This window comes from Siphateles boraxobius, unplaced genomic scaffold (assembly GCF_051911475.1).
Source record: "Siphateles boraxobius isolate OS27281-9 unplaced genomic scaffold, OSU_SipBor_1 66, whole genome shotgun sequence".
NCBI classification, from domain to species: Eukaryota; Metazoa; Chordata; class Actinopteri; order Cypriniformes; family Leuciscidae; genus Siphateles; species Siphateles boraxobius.
In genome coordinates this window covers 6,657,868-6,676,288 of record NW_027509193.1, presented here as the reverse complement: position 1 = coordinate 6,676,288, position 18,421 = coordinate 6,657,868, and the positions used below count along the sequence as shown (strand labels likewise).

The window sequence follows — 18,421 nt, the reverse complement described above, 5'->3', positions numbered from 1 at the left end:
GATGCTTTGCAGACTCTAACATAGACAGCAACATAGTGTCGGCCCAGATCCGGGCCACATCTGGCACATGTGTATTCCTGATGTACCAGATGTGGGCCGGATCTGGGCAACACTATGGCGTGGCTTTGGAGATGCTTTGAAGGGAGGGTGGGATCTCATGCTTTCAAAGCTAGCCTCTCAGAAATTGCCTACCCTACCTTTAAACTGTCATTTAATGTCTTTATCAAAAAATTTAAAACTGATTGATAAATAAATAAGCCTACCGTTCAATTATTAATTACATACTCAGTGAAGATTTACTTTAACACCAGTCACACTAAACAATCCATGATAAAGGACAAGTGACTATGCCCAGTAGGCGATGAGAAACACAGCCAATGACATACAGACGATGAGATTGGCGTTTACCAGGTGTCTCATACAGGGCTCTTCCTCGAGGGAACACATCGGAGTCTCCGGAGGAGGAGACATGGGCTTCTCTTCTTTCTGCTTCTCCATTCCACAGATCCAGAACAGAGCAGATTTGAGTTTAGATGAACCCGCTTCACTGGACACAGAGCTACAGGAGTCTGGTGAGAAACACAGCGCTCAGAATTACATGTAAACAGATTCAAACTAAACATTTCTTAAGTGTGACCTGCATCAATATACATGATGTATTAAGTGCATTTTATATTGCCTGCCAAATGCATTTAGACACTTCCATTGCCCCCAAAAATGGTCCAACGCCATTTGTTTGCAGATGCCACTTTTGTGATTTCTATGTAATGCCGTGACGTTCAAATATGAAGTGTTATGTCAATGTTTTTTGGAGTTGAAAGAATTGCAAAAAGTAAAAAATTATGACATAGAAAGTCAACTGTGACAAAAAGTTGAAATTATGACATAAAAGTCCAAATTATGACATAATTATGAGATAAAGTTAAAATTATGACACAAATCAGATTGTCGAAATTGACACAAATTACTTTTTGTCATAATTTAGACTACATCCCAAATTTATGACTTAGTATATCATAATTGTAACTTATCTCATAATTATAACTTGTCAATGTTTAATGTCAAACATTGATGTCAATGTTTTTTGGTGTCATATGCTTATGATTTATTTCCTCCCCTCATTTAAACACTTTAAAAAATAATCCAATGAATTTGTCTCCCTCTTCTGGATAACTGGACAATTAAAGTAAAAAAATTAAGCATAAAACTTAGAATAAATCAAGATAAACTTTTACCATTGCATGTATTATTTATCCTAAAGCATACTGAGACTTATCTGTCCCTGTTTAATTAAAACCACAAAATAATGCATCAAATGTATGTGAATTGGCAAAGGTACCTTCTTTCATTTGATATGTGTCATTTTCCATGTCTTTTGTGTTCTGTGTGGCGCCTTCGATAGTGTAGAGATCTGAAGCCACAACCTCTTCGCTTTCTTTCACAGGATCAAAGCGCGTGTACCACGTCAAACGACTGATCTGCAAAATAACAAGCCCTTTATACCTGACGTGTGTGTGTGTGTGTATTCTCAAGGTTTCTGAAAAGACATTTCTGAGTACAAAGTATGTTTTTTGTGAAATTGCAAACTGGGTGTGTGTGTGTGTGTGTGTGTGTGTGTGTGTGTGTGTGTGTGTGTGTGTGTGTGTGTGTGTGTGTGTGTGTGTGTGTGAGTGAGAGTGTGTTTACCTGCTCTGGTTTGGGCTTCTCTGTAGCCAGACTAACACACACCACCACGATGAGTGTGAGGAGAGTGAGAATGATGGCGAAGTACAGGAAGTGAACATATTTGATGATGTCAGGCCTGGTGTCGCTCTCATAGCACAGCGGTGTAGGATAGACGAAATCCAGGATCATCCTTATACACCCCACCAACATGCCCACTGTCAGACCCCAGAATGCACCCTACACCAACATCACAGGAGAAAAAAAATCAGTAAATGTGTTTATTATTTATTGATAATATATATTAATAAAATACCTCAGAAACGTATTAGGAACGCACTATATATGAAGTGCCGTATAAGTGTGAATGTGTGTGTGACTTTCTAAAGTTCATATACTAGACAGATGAGTACATTATGGATTATCATAATGATGATGGTTTATGAGGTTATATGAGGCTTTTATGAAGTTCAATAAAAACATAAATAGAAATTATGAGACACTAAGTGAAAATTATGAGATAAAAAGTTGACATTATGACATGCTGTCAAAATTTATGCTTAATTATGATATATGTTGACATGACAAATAAAGTAGAAATTATGAGATAGAGTCTAAATTGTGATGTCACAATGTCAACTCTTAATCCCATAATTATGAAAATGCTGTAATTATGAGAAGTTAATTATGAGATAAAAAGTTGACAACATGCAGTCATAATTATAAGATAAAAGCAGAAACTACGAGATAAAGTGTCTAAATTGTGACATTGTCGACTTTTTTATCTCATAATTATAACAATGTCACAATTTAGACACTATCTCGTAATTTCTGCTTTTATCTTATAATTATGACAGAATGTCGTTAACTTTTTATCTCATGATTAACTTCTCATAATTACAAGTCATTGTCGACTTCTTAATCTCATGATTATGACTGTCACAATTCAGACTCTTTATCTCGTAATTTCTGCTTTTATCTTATAATTATGACCGCACATCGTCAACTTTTTATCTCATAATTACAAGTCAATGTCGACTTCTTAATCTCATAATTATAACATTGTCACTGTCATAATTATGGGATATACCGCCAGTTTAACAGACAAGACTTAAGCTAGTCTCAGACTAAAATGCATGTTTGAGCTGTTTTAACTGAAAAAGACTTTTACTGACAAATCTTAAAATATGTCACTGCCATTGTTTTGTCTCAAGATTCAAAGCAGTTTTATGTTGTTGCTTGTTTTTTTTTCAAAAGGTACTTTTGTCCTATTTGAACTAAGGCCTAGTCCTGGCTTAATCTAAACCCTGTCTGTGAAACCAGGCCAATAAATCAAAATTATGACAAAAACGTCTAAATTATGACAGTCGATTATAAGATGATGAAAATGAAAATTGACATGAGACAAGTCAATAAAAAAAAAATAATGTCAGACTTTTTGTCATTTCGCTTTTATAATTATGATTATGTCATAATTTGAACCATCTCATAAATATGACCTTTAACTATAATAATGATTTTCCATGATTTTTGTGGCAGAAATAGGCTTACATATTACATAGTATAGGTTCATAGTGTATAGTGGGTCATTCATTCCCTCAACCGAATGTTCAAACATTGATTAATTCAGGAACTCACTCTTGTCTGTTGCACAGCACAACACTTCTGCTGTAGCTTCGCTTTTGAACAATTTTTATTGGTGGAGCAAAAATAGACAAAGCAAACGGCAAAATATCTTTAATACCTCACACTATCAATTGTGTTGTTGGTCTTGATATCCGCAAAATCTCTGTGATATTACTTTATTTATACTGCAACCCATGATATGAGTGTGAATTTACATAAATTACTAATGAATACTTTTCAAAATCTGATGAAAACATTAAAAAGGAAGGAAAAAAACCCTCTCAATGCTTGATCGGTTTTGTACCTTCTCATTGGTCCGTTTCCAGAAGCATCCCGCAAGGAAGACGACTGTTATGGGTGGCTGCAGGTACATACTGATGGATTGGATGTAGATAAAGAGCTGCCCACCCTGACTGGCCTGAACTAGAGGAATCCACAGCACTGACACCACCACTAACACCAACACAAACACTCTTTGACATGGAAACACACACACATACACAGCAGTTAAAACAGTTGACTTTACCAGAGAGCTAAATGTATTAAGTATTTGTACTGTAGTTGTAGAATGACAATACTAGATTAATTTGCCAAAAGCAAAATCTTGACCAAAAGAGAATGTTACAGGTTAACAGCTTCTAACCATCCAGTGGGCCACCAACATCATAAGATGTTAATGTTTGGTTTAATTTAAGTTCTGTTCAATATCAATTTGACAAAGAATACCGACACAGCTGACATTGGTTTTAAGTTGTGTTATTAACTCTTTTCCCGCCATTGACAGAAACTTCCGGCTTTCCGTGTTTTCACTGTTATACGGTTGGGGGCGCTATTGCTCATCTTCTGAAAGAGTACAGAATCAGAATCTCCTGATAAAAACACAATATGCAAGCAATGCATATGTAAAATAACGCGATCATCAACACTAAACAGCATATCAATCAAAACCACCTAGTGCTACTGAATGAAATGTCATTGTCAACCCAGGACTGTGAAGCTTTGGGGGTGTTGATGGACTCAATGTACTCCATCTATGGTTTGATCATCGTTCTGAATCCAATCCAGGCATAGTATTTGACAAAAATGCAATTTCTCAGCTTTTTGCTCAAAATGTTACAATAGCTACAATATGTATATTATATGTAATAAAATATCCAAAAATCACTTGCACAGTGTGATATATTTCCTGCAGTTGTGTACTTTAAAAATCTTTGGGAACTTTTGGGATATTGTATTTCAGAGAAATTCCAATTTTAAATAATGGCTCGTCCATGTTCACTTGTCGCCTGTCAATGACGTGATGTCTGCGTTATCCCTGGTTTCCGCTCGTACTGCCATAGTAACCATGGCGACAGACGTGGACAACTGCGTTACGTCTAGCGGCACGCTCACACTTCTTGTTTCGTTCAAACATTATGGACCATGGCAAGCAGACTTTGGGACAAAAGGAGAACTAAAACGAGGATCAATATCAGCGTGGCGTTTTCGAGATGCCGAGAGCTCCACGTCCGTTACAAAGTTCGAGCAATACTCTTCTTTGAAAGAGAAGCCACTCTTGCATGTACTTTATTAGACAGGTGAGCAAATGTACATAAAACTAATCAATGTTATATAGTTCAACATGATGAAATGTTAGAACATGATCAGTATGTTATTCTAATGTTGATCAAGCTTTACTGCTAGTCTCATACAGACAAACTAACACATAGAATAATATTATAACTTTCAACACACTCAAATGCAGATTAGTGTGATAGTGTAGACCAAGTGAAACAGTGCTGCGCTACCTCACAAGTTTCATTCGTCTAATAAACTGACCTGTGTGAATAGTAATTCAGCACTTGTGGGTAAGTTCAGTAGAATGAAATGTCCTTATTATGTCCCCTTTAATGTCCCCCTTTATATTCGCGGGACTCGCGTGTGGCGCTGATATCTATCTCTCATTAGCAATCGCGACCTGCTTCATGTTAAAAACATCAATGTATTCACTCATCCATCATCAATCTACGCCTTTGTTATTGTAAGAGGTTAGTGACCCCTAGAAAAAATTACATATTGTAGCTTTAAGCTAGAATAAAATGTTTTTTGTTTGTTTGTTTAAAGGCACTATTCTTTTGATATATTGCATGTTCAGATAGGACAATATTCTGCGGGCCATGTAACTTGTGAAGATGATCAAAAAATGCTGGCGGTGGCTGGCAACTTTAAAAAAAAATTAAGGCAGGGAGAGTGTTAAGGAACTAAAATTCAATGACTGATGTCAAACAGACAGTCATGAGGTATGTTAATCAAAACCCAACGTCTGCTAAACATCATAATGTTAACGTCCACACAACATTAAATTATAACATCAGTAGATGCTGATATTTCATTGGCGTCAAGCCAACGTTGGGTTTGGGCATCAACACAATTTTCATTTCCAAACAAAATTCAACATCTGTCCAATGTTGGAGGTTGACGTCAAGCCAACGTTTGTTTTTGGCATCAACCCAATTTTCAATTTCAACCAATTTTTTAATGGCTGTCTAATGTTGGGGTCTTACTGATGGCCAATTACTTTTAAATACAAATAGGCTCTTTACAGGCTGAAGAAATTGATGAATTTGCCTTTAAAATCTAATGTGTGTATAACAGCTTCTTGATGTCACACCTCCCCACAATCATGAGCTCCCATTCGCAGGCAGTGCGGCGGATGTTTCTCCACAGGTCCATGGTGAAAATGGTGCTGGAACTGTTGAATATGGAGGTCAAAGAGGACATGAGAGCAGCCAACATCACAGCCATCATTAAACCCCTCAGACCTGGACAAACACATACAAGAAAAATTAGTTAGCTCAGCCAGCTTATCTAGAAACTGAAAAACAACCAACATACGTAAACAATCAAAGAATCTCACTGATACCTGCGGGAAGGAGCTCCATCACCAGTTTGGCATAAGCAATGTCCGAGCAGCCCACAGGATTCCCACAAACCTGTTTACACACATCTGGGTCTCCACACCCAACCTCGTCTACAGTACTCACACACACACACACACACACACACACACACACACACACACACACACACACACACACACACACACACACACACACACACACACACACACACACACGCATTTCAATAGAACAAACTACATTTAGAGGCCTTAAACTTTGGTGTTTTCGTTTCAGTAGTTCACCTGGGTAAAGTATCCTGCTGATCATGCCTGGAAGCACCATCATGAAGAAGGGCAAAACTTTAAGGTAAGCGGCGAGCAGAGATCCTCCTTTAGCATGCAGAATATTTTTGGAAGCAAGCGAACGCTGCACTATCACCTGCACACAGGAACCACAACAAAATATAATCAACAATCTAAATATAGATTAATAATCTACAACAGCAGCAATAATCTACAACAACAGCAATAATCAACAGCAGCAGCAGCACCAGCAGCAGCAATAATCAACAGAAATAGCAATAATCAACAGCAACAGCAATAATCTACAACAACAACAGCAGCAGCAATAATCAACAGCAGTAACAATCTATAGCAACAATAATCAACAACAGCAATAACCAACAGCAGAGCAAGCAGCAATAATCTACAACAGCAGCAATAATCTACAACAGCAATATAAAAACAGCAATAATCAACAGCAGCAGCAGCAGCAGCAGCAGCAATAATCTACAACAGCAGCAATAATCTACAACAGCAATATAAAAACAGCAATAATCAACAGCAGCAGCAACAGCAGCAGCAATAATCTACAACAGCAGCAATAATCAACAGCAGCAGCAGCAGCAGCAGCAATAATCTACAACAGCAACAATAATCAACAACAGCAATAACCAACAGCAGAGCCAGCAGCAATAATCTACAGCAGCAGCAGCAATAATCTACAACAGCAATATAAAAACAGCAATAATCAACAGCAGCAGCAATAATCTACAGCAGCAGCAATAATCTACAGCAGCAGCAATAATCAACAGCAGCAGCAATAATCTACAGCAGCAGCAATAATCTACAACAGCAATATAAAAACAGCAATAATCAACAGCAGCAGCAATAATCTACAGCAGCAGCAATAATCAACAGCAGCAGCAATAATCAACAGCAGCAGCAATAATCTACAGCAGCAGCAATAATCTACAGCAGCAGCAATAATCAACAGCAGCAGCAATAATCTACAACAGCAGCAATAATCTACAACTGCAATATAAAAACAGCAATAATCAACAGCAGCAGCAATAATCTACAGCGGCAGCAATAATCAACAGCAGCAGCAGCAGCAATAATCTACAACAGCAATAATCAACAACAGCAGCAATAATCAACAGCAGCAGCAATAATCTACAGCAGCAGCGATAATCTACAACAGTTAAAACAGCAGCAGCAGCAATAATCTACAACAGCAATATAAAAACAGCAATAATCAACAGCAGCAGCAATAATCTACAGCAGCAGCAATAATCAACAGCAGCAGCAGCAATAATCTACAACAGCAATAATCAACAGCAGCAGCAATAATCAACAGCAGCAGCGATAATCTACAACAGCAATAATCAACAGCAGCAGCAATAATCAACAGCAGCAGCAATAATCTACAACAGCAATAATCAACAGCAGCAGCAATAATCTACAACAGCAATAATCAACAGCAGCAGCAATAATCAACAGCAGCAGCAATAATCTACAACAGCAATAATCAACAGCAGCAGCAATAATCAACAGCAGCAGCAATAATCAACAGCAGCAGCAATAATCTACAACAGCAATAATCAACAGCAGCAGCAATAATCAACAGCAGCAGCAATAATCTACAACAGCAATAATCAACAGCAGCAGCAATAATCAACAGCAGCAGCGATAATCTACAACAGTAATAACAGCAGCAATAATCTACAACAGCAATAATCAACAGCAGCAGCAATATCAGCAACAGCAGCAGCAATAATCAACAGCAGCAGCAATAATCAACAGCAGCAGCAATAATCAACAGCAGCAGCAATAATCAACAGCAGCAGCGATAATCTACAACAGTAATAACAGCAGCAATAATCTACAACAGCAATAATCAACAGCAGCAGCAATATCAGCAACAGCAGCAGCAATAATCAACAGCAGCAGCAATAATCAACAGCAGCAGCAATAATCAACAGCAGCAGCAATAATCAACAGCAGCAGCGATAATCTACAACAGTAATAACAGCTGCAATAATCTACAACAGCAATAATCAACAGCAGCAGCAATATCAGCAACAGCAGCAGCAATAATCAACAGCAGCAGCAATAATCAACAGCAGCAGCAATAATCAACAGCAGCAGCAATAATCAACAACAACTGCAATAATCAACAGCAGCAGCAGAGTTGTCATGATAAAAATATTATGTTTGAAAGGCATGTTGTTTCTAGGCAGTTGCTAAAATCTCATGGATGATTACAAGGTGGTTGCTAAAGAAGAGTTCTAAAGGGTTGTTCTAAACTAGATAGAAACTAGATTAGAACTAGTCTAGAACTACGCCTGTGAAAAAAGAAGTATGCTTTGGCTACATTTAAGAGTAATGTCCATATTCAATATGATTAAGTGCACTATATTTTCACAAGAGTAGCTAGATAAAAATAACTTCTAGACAGATCAAGAACTTCAGTCTAGCAACCTAAAACTTCAACTCTAGCTGGATCTAGACCTTCTAATCTAAAGCAAGAACTTAGAGATAGATCAATATAAATATATAGAAGCCATCATACTCATCATGGGTAATGTGTCTTAAATAAGTTCAATCAACACTGCTGGTCGTTCACCTGGTCAGAACACCAGTACCACATGGAGGGCATAGACATGCCCAGGACTACTCCCGGCCACGGCAGGTCAGAGGTCACAGGGTGACGGAATATGTGAAAGGCATCATCACGAGGGATTCCGCAGGTGGTGTTGGGCACTCGGATGGAGGGAATAGCTTGAGGATACTTGTCCAGGACAGCCTGAAATCCCCCAACCTCTGCAAAACCTGACATCGAGAATAAAAGAAAAGAAAGAAAAAAAGAGTATATTATTATTGCATAGAAGCATCAGAATTTCAGTGAACATTATTGTCGTAGTCACTCACTGAAGCCCATGAGGATCAAGGATCCGACCACCATGATGACAGTCTGAACCGCATCGGTGTAGATCACTGCTGCCAGACCACCTGTGAACAATCAGTCAAGATAAGGTTTAGAAGATAACAAGATTTCCTCATTTCTAGGATTAAAGGGCCGTTCACAGAAAGATCGATAACCAGAATGTAGATTTGAAAATCATGCTTTCCCAATTATTGTTGAATAATAGAAGCTACACCAGTTACTTTTGCCAAAAGATTTCTATCTATTATGTATCATGTGTCAGACAGAGAGAAACAGGCATATAAGGCTATAGATTTCTCTGTTCCCCATTTCTCTATCCTCTCACCCCATCATGCCAGTTGTAAATGGTTTTTCTGGGTTTCTCCTCATTCACCCCCTCATCTCTATGTTTTTCCTTCCTCTCACCCTGTCATGCCTTTATGTTTCTCTGGGGTGGTACAGTAAGGATTGAGCTTACACATGGTACAATAATACACTATCCTTCTGTGTATACATTAGTGGTACATTTGCATCAGTTGAAACATTCCTTTCCTTGTAAAGAACATGTACACATTTAATGTATCATTATCATTGGAACATTTCTGCTCAGTGAACGTGTTACATTGCACACATACCTCTAGGCAAAATATAGCTCATCCCATATCTCTGCTCAACACATATATACAACATACACTGACTTCACAAAATACATATTGAAATTATTACTAAAACTAAAAAAATAATACTAAAAAATAACACTAAACAGTAAAATTTTAGTCTTCACAGAACTAGTGGTGGCCACTTTCGAAACGCCAAAGCCACACGATTCCAGTATATGAGGCTGTGGCGAGCAGGAAGAGGCCGAGGGCCGTGAGAGAGCGGCACGAGGCTGGTGGCGTGATTACTGATGAGCGACGTACTGGTCTCGTATCTCTCATGGAGGAGCGGAAGCATAAAAGGAGAGATGACATTGGAGACAGAGAGGCCAGGCCTGGATTTTATGTTGTGTTTTATTAAATCTGACAGCAGTCGTCCGCGAGGTGCTGCAGTCTTTTACTTTCGTTTTTTATTTGAGAATTAAAGTTTATTGAATGTTCGCCGGTTCCCGCCTCCTCCTTCCCGTGACATCTAACCTAGTAACAGAGGCTTTAAGTCAAGTCGTAACTATTTGGGAACCTTTTGAGATCTAGCTAGATAGACAGAACTAGAACTTCTAGACTGATCAAGAACATAATTCTATGTAGTTAGAACTTAAAGCGAGAAGTTAGAGATAGATCAAAAACTTAAACCTATATATAACCTTTAATTTCTTAATAGATTGATCTAGATACTAGAAAATCAATATATATAGTCCATATACAGTAATATAGATAGGAGGATAGTTTTGAAATGTCGATCTCTGTGAACCCATGAACCAGTGTTTATAGTTTGTATCTGATTTCGGATCAGTTTTATAAATTTGTCAACATTTAATGACACATTTGTATAATAAAACCGTAAAGTTTTGATTTACCAAACCCTCCATTAACCAAACAAAACAAGTCCTAAAATTGAATAAAATAGCATATTATACACTCCAGACACTTCATATTCCATGGTATAAGACGATTTGAGACTACACTTTCAATAAAACATTTGCGATTGGTTTGTAAAAGGTGTTTTTAATGCATGTTTGGGCTGAGTTTTCATCGCAATACATTTATACCTTTCTAGGGTGCGTTTCTCAAAGTAAACTATGGTCACAAATTCCTCGTTACCAACACAATTCAACAGAACTTGCGCCCAGTTGATGGTACTGGTGATGCTTTTTGGAAACACACCCCTGATCGGCAGGCATCACCAGCGTGTGGCATTTCGAGCTCTTCGAAACAGTAAATCAGTTTGAGAAGAAACTGGTTCAACATTTGAAGTTTCGAAAAGCTTAATTTCTCCTATCACTTCACTTCACACGTTCGCCTCTGGTCCCGGTTGGGACATCGGCCGTCAACAAGACCTCTCCAACTGCTCCGGTCCTGGGCCAGTTTCTCCAGTTGTCCCCATGACAGTCCCATTTTTTTTAATTCTGCCTCCAAGTCTCGTCGCCAGGTGTTTCGGGGTTTTTTCTCCTATCACTAACTATAAATAATCATTCTAATTATATTAGAATTGTAAGCCCGTCTAAATCAGCCCAATGGAGGTTTTCCGATAGAACGGGTGAAGGTCTCTGCGTGTTACTGTCTTTCCGCGTGGCAAAGTAATTTGATTAAATAAAATACATTTTTTCATATGCATTATCTCGTTATTTCATCAGACTCCATAAATGAAAAGGTTTTAATGATATCTGTGCATCATTAAATGTGAGCGAATGTTTGACTATTCTTTTGAACTCTTTGCTGAAAATAACAGTTAGAATAAAATTAAATGTTAATTTATTATGTCAGGTAAATGTGTCATGCCAATTTCATAATCAGTTCAAAGATAATAGATACAAAACATCAAATGCTCTGGAATAAAGAGAGAAGATGCAAACCTTGACATTTATAAAATACATGATGCGAAGTGTTTTTGCATGCACTCCGCATCACAAGCTAATTTGAGTTACAAATCGCCCTGAACCTCTTGTTGCAATTCATTATACCAGACCAAGACACAAGGAAACACTTGCTAACAATGGGAATTCGCTTTCAGAGGTTACACCTTTTGAGAGCAGGAGGCCATTTGCCTGGAAGACACACCCTCTTGTGTGGAAGATATTTCTAAACTCTTAATAACTTTATTACCTTTTGGTTTACTTCTTTGGGAATTAGACATTTGTACCAGTCCCATTGAGACATTTCAAATGATACCAAACATGTATAAAACTGTATGATAATAATTCACATTTAAACCATAAATATTTTTTGGGTGAATTTCAGATGATCACAGCATGAGAGAGAGGGAGTGGGGGAAGAGGGAAAGAGATGTATTCTGAGGTAAGACTTGCATCTCAAATGGTGATGCTAACTTCACAAGAGAGAGTTCAAATGTTAATTTCCAGAAAGGTCCTTTGTCTTCTCGGGAAGTGGTCGTTCCTCAACCAAACTGCCCGGCATGTTCTAATTTCTCAAGTCTTACAGAATAGAGATATCCAAACCATAACGATAACTACATGAGAGAACGATATCGTTGGTATCACTTTCAGAACTGATGAGTGATAAAAACACTGACAGCCAATCAGAATCCAACAAATTACAAAAGATTAAAAGGGTTAGTTCACCCAAAAATGAAAAACATCCCTTAATTTTTTGACCCTCAAGCCATCCAAGGTGTATATGACTTATTTTGATGCCCAAAAAAGCACATCCATCCATCATAAAAGTAATCCATATGGCTCCAGGGTGTTAATAAAGGCCTTCTGAAGTGAAACGATGTGTTTGTATAAGAATATCCATATTTATAACTTTGAAAAACAATAATCACTGGCTTCCGATAACGGCCGTACACAAGTTGAGTTCTGGCGGAAGAGTGACCTCTGACCTTTCAGAAGGCCTTTATTAACACCCTTTAAAGTGTCAGATGGCGTCTTTATGTTGTCGTGCTTTGGTGTGGACGCTAACGCGGTTATGGTTCTTGGTGTGAACAGCCCTTAAGAGTAACAGAATATCTGACCTGCGATGGTGTACAGAGCCGTAATGCCGAGAAGCAGAACCACAGCGAGGTAGATGTTCCACTGCAGAGCCTGCTGGATGAACACAGCTCCTGCATACATGTCCACCTGCACAGAGACACTCTGACAGATCTATTCAAAGCTGATTAGCAAGTCAGAGAATTTTTTATTTATCATACTTACTGATATTTTGGTGAAGATGTAGATGAATAGATATAAAACAGAAAGAAATAACTGTATTCTTATGCCACCAAATCTTTTCTGTAAATATTCAGGCATTGTTGTGACCTGGAAAGAAATGGAAAATGATCCTAATTTGCATTTAATTCACACTAATTGCAAAAACAACTAGATAATGACAGTTGGATATGGGTGGGTAGGTGTGTGTGTGTGTTCACTTCAGTCCAAAAGTTTGGGGTCAGTAAATAAAAAGTTTAAAGACATTATTCAGTAAGGATGCATTAAATTGGTCGGAAGTGTCAATAAAGGCATTAACAATTAATGTTACAAAAGATTTCTGTTTTAAATAAATTAACTTTTATTTCATCAAAGAATCATCATAGTTTCCACAAAAAATATGAAGCGGCACAGCTGTTTTTAACATTGATAATGATCAGAAATGTTTCTTAAGTATCAAATCATCATATTAGAATGATTTCTGAAGGATCATGTGACACTGAAGACTGGAGTAATGATGCTGAAAATTCAGCTTTGATCACAGGAATAAATTACATTTTAAAATATATTCAAACAGAAAACACTTATTTTAAATGGTAATATTTCACAATATTGCTGTTTTTACGGTATTGTTGATCAAATAAATGCAGTCTTGGTGAGCAAAAGAGACTTCTTCAAAAACATGAAAAAATTTTACCGACCCCAAACGTTTTATGGTTTTAAATTGAAAAAACATCAAATCTGTTGCTTGAGATCTGTTAAAGGGACCCTAAATGTGTGTAATACTGTATCAAATCAGTTGTTTTCTCACCCTTGATGCAATATAGATTGGTAAAAACAACCAGCCCAAGAGCAGCACCATCAGCATGCCCTGCAAATGAACATGAGACATTCACTTTTTCCACCTTTGCCTTTTACCATTATGCACTCTATTTGTGGTATATTCAGCAAATCAATATACTCTCTATCTCTTAAATTTTATATTGTGTGCTTACGTTCCATTCATAAGCAGTGGCACCGATACCACCTGCCGCCCCAGAGCCTGCAAGCCCAATGAAGTGCCCACTGCCCACATTACTGGCAAACAGAGAGGCGCCCACCTGCACATGATAGAAGATGGAAAAGTTGTGAGCTGGAAATTACATTTGATCTGTGAGGGGCCGTTTACATCACAACTAAACAGTTTTTTGGCCGCTCATTTATACAACAATGGCGTTTTGAAAACCTGAAAGCCAAAGAACACAAACTTCTGAAAACAGGTTTCAGAGTGCAAGTTTTTGAAAATGATACAGTTATCGTCACCGTGTAAACTTGTAAAGTAAAACGGTTTGTGAAAACTCATGACGGTGACGTCATGTGCATGTGTAGTGTTACTTTACAAAGTAACATCGCCAACTACTGGCCTGGAATGAAAATTGCAGCTGTTGTGGTCATGTTAACGAACCCCTACAGGCTCAAATTCGATTTCAATACTACATTTATTTTTATCTAACAAAAAAGTATTTTATAACATGAATCTCTCCAGATCCCCAGAAAAAAATAAGAAATAAAATTTTGCACATAGAAAGCTATTTCTTTTGGAGACACCATCACTTTTTTACTCACCGGCCACCAAGTCATGGTTTTGCCAGCAAGAAAATATCCATCCACTGTGCTCCTCTTGGTCTTCCACATGGACTGTTGGGTGAGCAAAGGTTATAAATATGCCATATACAAGATGTTAAGCCATAAATGTGATAAGTAATATATGTTGTCACTGTGAAATGATATAGCAGTGCATTTTGTCGTTTCAGTAAACTTACCCACAAGCCCACAGACAGAACCAAGAGAAAGTAGATAACAAGCACCACTATATCTGTGGTGGCCAGGGTGGTCGGTGGCGATGTGACCTCAGCGGTGGGGGAAGGGGACACATTGGGATGCTCGGTGGAAGCCATGAGGTCAAAGGTCAAGGAGTTTCTCAGGTGTGTCACTTTAAAACAACATTCAATGGAATGATATCCAGACGTGACTTTATGTCTTTACTGATTATACTTTATCTAGCCTGTATTCGCATGTTACAACAGAGGAATGGCAAATTTTTTCCAACAGAATGTAAAACTGAAAAGTTAACTTATAAGAAAGGACCTCAGGGCAAATATTTCATAAAACTAATTTCATAAAGCACAAATAGAAACAGCATTATACTGCAGAACTCACATTTTCTGATTTCAATTCAGATCCAAATTTGATGAAGAACACATACAAAAGACCATGTTTCCTAGCAGATGTGATTTAATGCGTGGATTTAATTGGTTTTACTCTCAAAAGAAGAGAGAAATACTATAAATGCAAATATGCATACATCAGCCAGCAATACACACATTTTTCAGGTTTCATTAAGGTGTAAAATTTGGTGGTATTAATGTTTGCATTAAAAGAGATCCCACACATTTTGACCAATTCATTTTTATGAACATTACAGTTCATAATATTGAAAAAGGAAAGATAAATGAGACTGCAGTTACCCATACTAATCAATATCCAAGTATTTATACTAAATAACAACATATGTATATATTATACTGGATTTAGACAGTTTTAACATGCAACTGACAGCAGCCTGAATTAAACCTGAAAACATCTAGAATTACCTAGAAATACTAAAGCCTGATAACGCAATTGTAAGACAACCGCCAATGACGTTCAAGTGCACGAAATAGGGGCTTGGCACTTATGAATAAGTGTAGCAGGACACCGCTTTTCAGTGTAGAAAAAAATGATAATAAACCGGCGAATCTCTGTGCTTATAAAGTAGCAGAACTGAGGCTGAACTGTACGGTTCACGCGACCCCTCTGGCCGCTGCAGCGAAGTGATTGGGAAGCATTGGATCTTGCCACTTAAAGGCCCCTGTAGTCAATAATTTTAGCCCTTAAAACTCATTTTTGATCACCAAAATTACATATTTAAATGTTTAAATTCTTCATGCCTTAAAATAGCTTGAATGTAAAGTCCAATTTATACTTCTGCGTCGAACTCACGCCGTAGCTACGTCGTAGGCTGTGTGTAGCCTATGACATACCTTGATGTGCACCCCTCCAATAATGTAATAACGCGTCAATTCTACACGGACCGCAAGCACTGTGATTGGTCTGCTAGAACCCCTCCCTCCGGTTTCACATCTCCGGTAGCCTAAAGCGTAGAGGCTCCGGCGTAGGTATGAACAAACAACGCAGAAGTATAAATCATCCCTAACTCTACACCCTTGCCTCATTTAGTATTCACGGTTCTACGAATATGCAAATTAGCCAATCACACCAGCTCAGAGATCCACTCGTGACGATCACACATTGATGTGATTGGCTACAAGGTAGTTTGTGACGTCAGAAACACCAGCGATTACAAACAGCGTTTTTGGTTTGAAAGGAACTCTACAGTAACCTTGGGGCCAAGTCATTCAGGACTTGCTGACTGAGAGAGCACATTTTCATTAACACGCTTAACTCATGCGAGTGCAAGCAAAAGAGCTGTCTTGAAAGAGAGCACTTTCAGCAATGCCGACTGGAGTGGCTCGAAAGGGGAACATGCAAAGGCTTTCAGAACTAAAGCCAAATCCAAAAATGGGCTAGATGGGCGGGGAGGGTTTAGCTGACGTGAGAGACAGGCACAAGAGAGCGGACAGTCTTGCTGTCGTCGTCATGAGTGGATGAGAGCAAAATGGCAGTACAGTAATGCTGAGTTACCGGATCTGGTTTAACACTGCGCTCGAATGACAGGAAAGCAGCTATTTATCAATCACATGACATCAACATAATGCCTAAATATCAATAAGGCGGCAGTCATGCCAAGAGTAATTATAGATTGGGAGTGCACCAGTGAAATGGGGGGCTCACATCAAAATAAATCCCAGTTCCACTCCCTGGAGCAAGCACACAGCATAGTGGAACAATCATAGCACAAAGACAGCTCATATTGTGTGAATGAGTGACTGGAGCATTTTGCGCTTGTACAAGCTGTTTGGATACAAGGCCTGAGGTGGTTGGAGAGGGCTGCGTATATCTGTAGTGAGCTCTGAACACGCCAGACCACCGTTCTGAGACAGGGACTTCTTATATTGTGTGAATAAGCAATAAAAATGGATATTTTTTGCTTTATACAGAGCAGATTGTCACTTTGAGATGGGTGTATATGGACTCCTAAGGTTTACCGCAGGCCATACTCATCATCTTCCGACATGCCAAAAGAGACCAGGCTGTGGGCTCCATAAGAGAGGCGGAGGCTGTCCCTGGTGAAAATCACAAGTAGTTCAGGTGGAAGCGAGGCACACGGACACTGACTCGGCGTGAGCTCGTCCCCTGACTTTCCTGCCTCAGCTGCTGCTGCGTCTTGCTCTGTGGCTCTTGTGTGGTGGAAGCAGAAAGCCAGTTTATCATCAAAGATGATGTCGATACAGAGATGAAGGATCCTGACACTCATCACTTCACAGTGAGGATAGCCATGTTCTTCCAAAGCTGAAAGAATATGTCATACTCACTGGAACGCATGCAGGGGAGCAGCAATCCAGGTGCCGTCCGCTGGTTGGAGTAAATCTCATTGGCAAGTAGTAATTGTCTTCTTAAAGACAGAACAGCTGTCTGAAGGAGAGAGATTCTGAGGAAATGCCATTCACCGCCAGCTTACATAAGAAGCTTTCGTGCCCCAATTTCACGTGCTTGAACGTCATTGACCATTGTGTTACAATGCTGTTATTCCAATGAGGCTTCAGTATTTCTAGGAGGAAGGTTTTTCCCCATAGGGTCAGCTCTGACAGAACTTTGAGACCGAATTGAAAGGGAATTGTATTGAGAAGTGTAAAGTTGCAAATAAAGTCTGTAAACTTGTTATGAAAGGTAGCCCATTCTAAATTCTTCTTACTGACACTAATGCTCATGTATTTCACATTAAATATAATGAACCCTCACCAAAAATAAAACAAACAAGCATATTAACAATCAAAAGTGCTTTTTCAGCCTGAAGATTTAAACAAAGCTGAATCAAAGACTTCAAACACTTTTTCAAGAGGAGTAACGTCACAATTACTTGTACACATATGGCCATTACTACATAAAAATAAATAAATGAACAAAACTAACCTGAATAACGGGTCAGAAACAGTCAGAGGTCTCTATAGTCAAGGGTCCATTCAAACAATTTACAGGGTCTCCAGTGAGCGAACCCAGAGTTTCTTTCAGTACCATAGAGATGATTCCTCTCTGATCAAAGGGG

The 18,421-nt window shown here is 38.5% G+C and overlaps 1 protein-coding gene across 1 annotated transcript; it reads right to left on the bottom strand.

Moving 5' to 3' along the window:
* Window positions 1-113: 113 nt before the first annotated feature.
* On the bottom strand, window positions 114-18,419 carry slc5a11 (solute carrier family 5 member 11). The gene is made up of 16 exons (XM_077211879.1): window positions 18,289-18,419; window positions 14,979-15,148; window positions 14,782-14,853; window positions 14,172-14,276; window positions 13,988-14,047; window positions 13,183-13,287; window positions 13,002-13,107; window positions 9,380-9,460; window positions 9,075-9,280; window positions 6,470-6,605; window positions 6,191-6,298; window positions 5,939-6,089; window positions 3,593-3,761; window positions 1,687-1,902; window positions 1,340-1,478; window positions 114-569 (listed from the first exon to the last, which is right to left on the bottom strand). The coding sequence occupies exons 2-16, from the start codon at window positions 15,111-15,113 to the stop codon at window positions 346-348; spliced, it is 2,013 nt and encodes a 670-aa protein (XP_077067994.1). The 5' UTR covers window positions 15,114-15,148; window positions 18,289-18,419; the 3' UTR covers window positions 114-345.
* Between the last annotated feature and the right edge of the window lie 2 nt (window positions 18,420-18,421).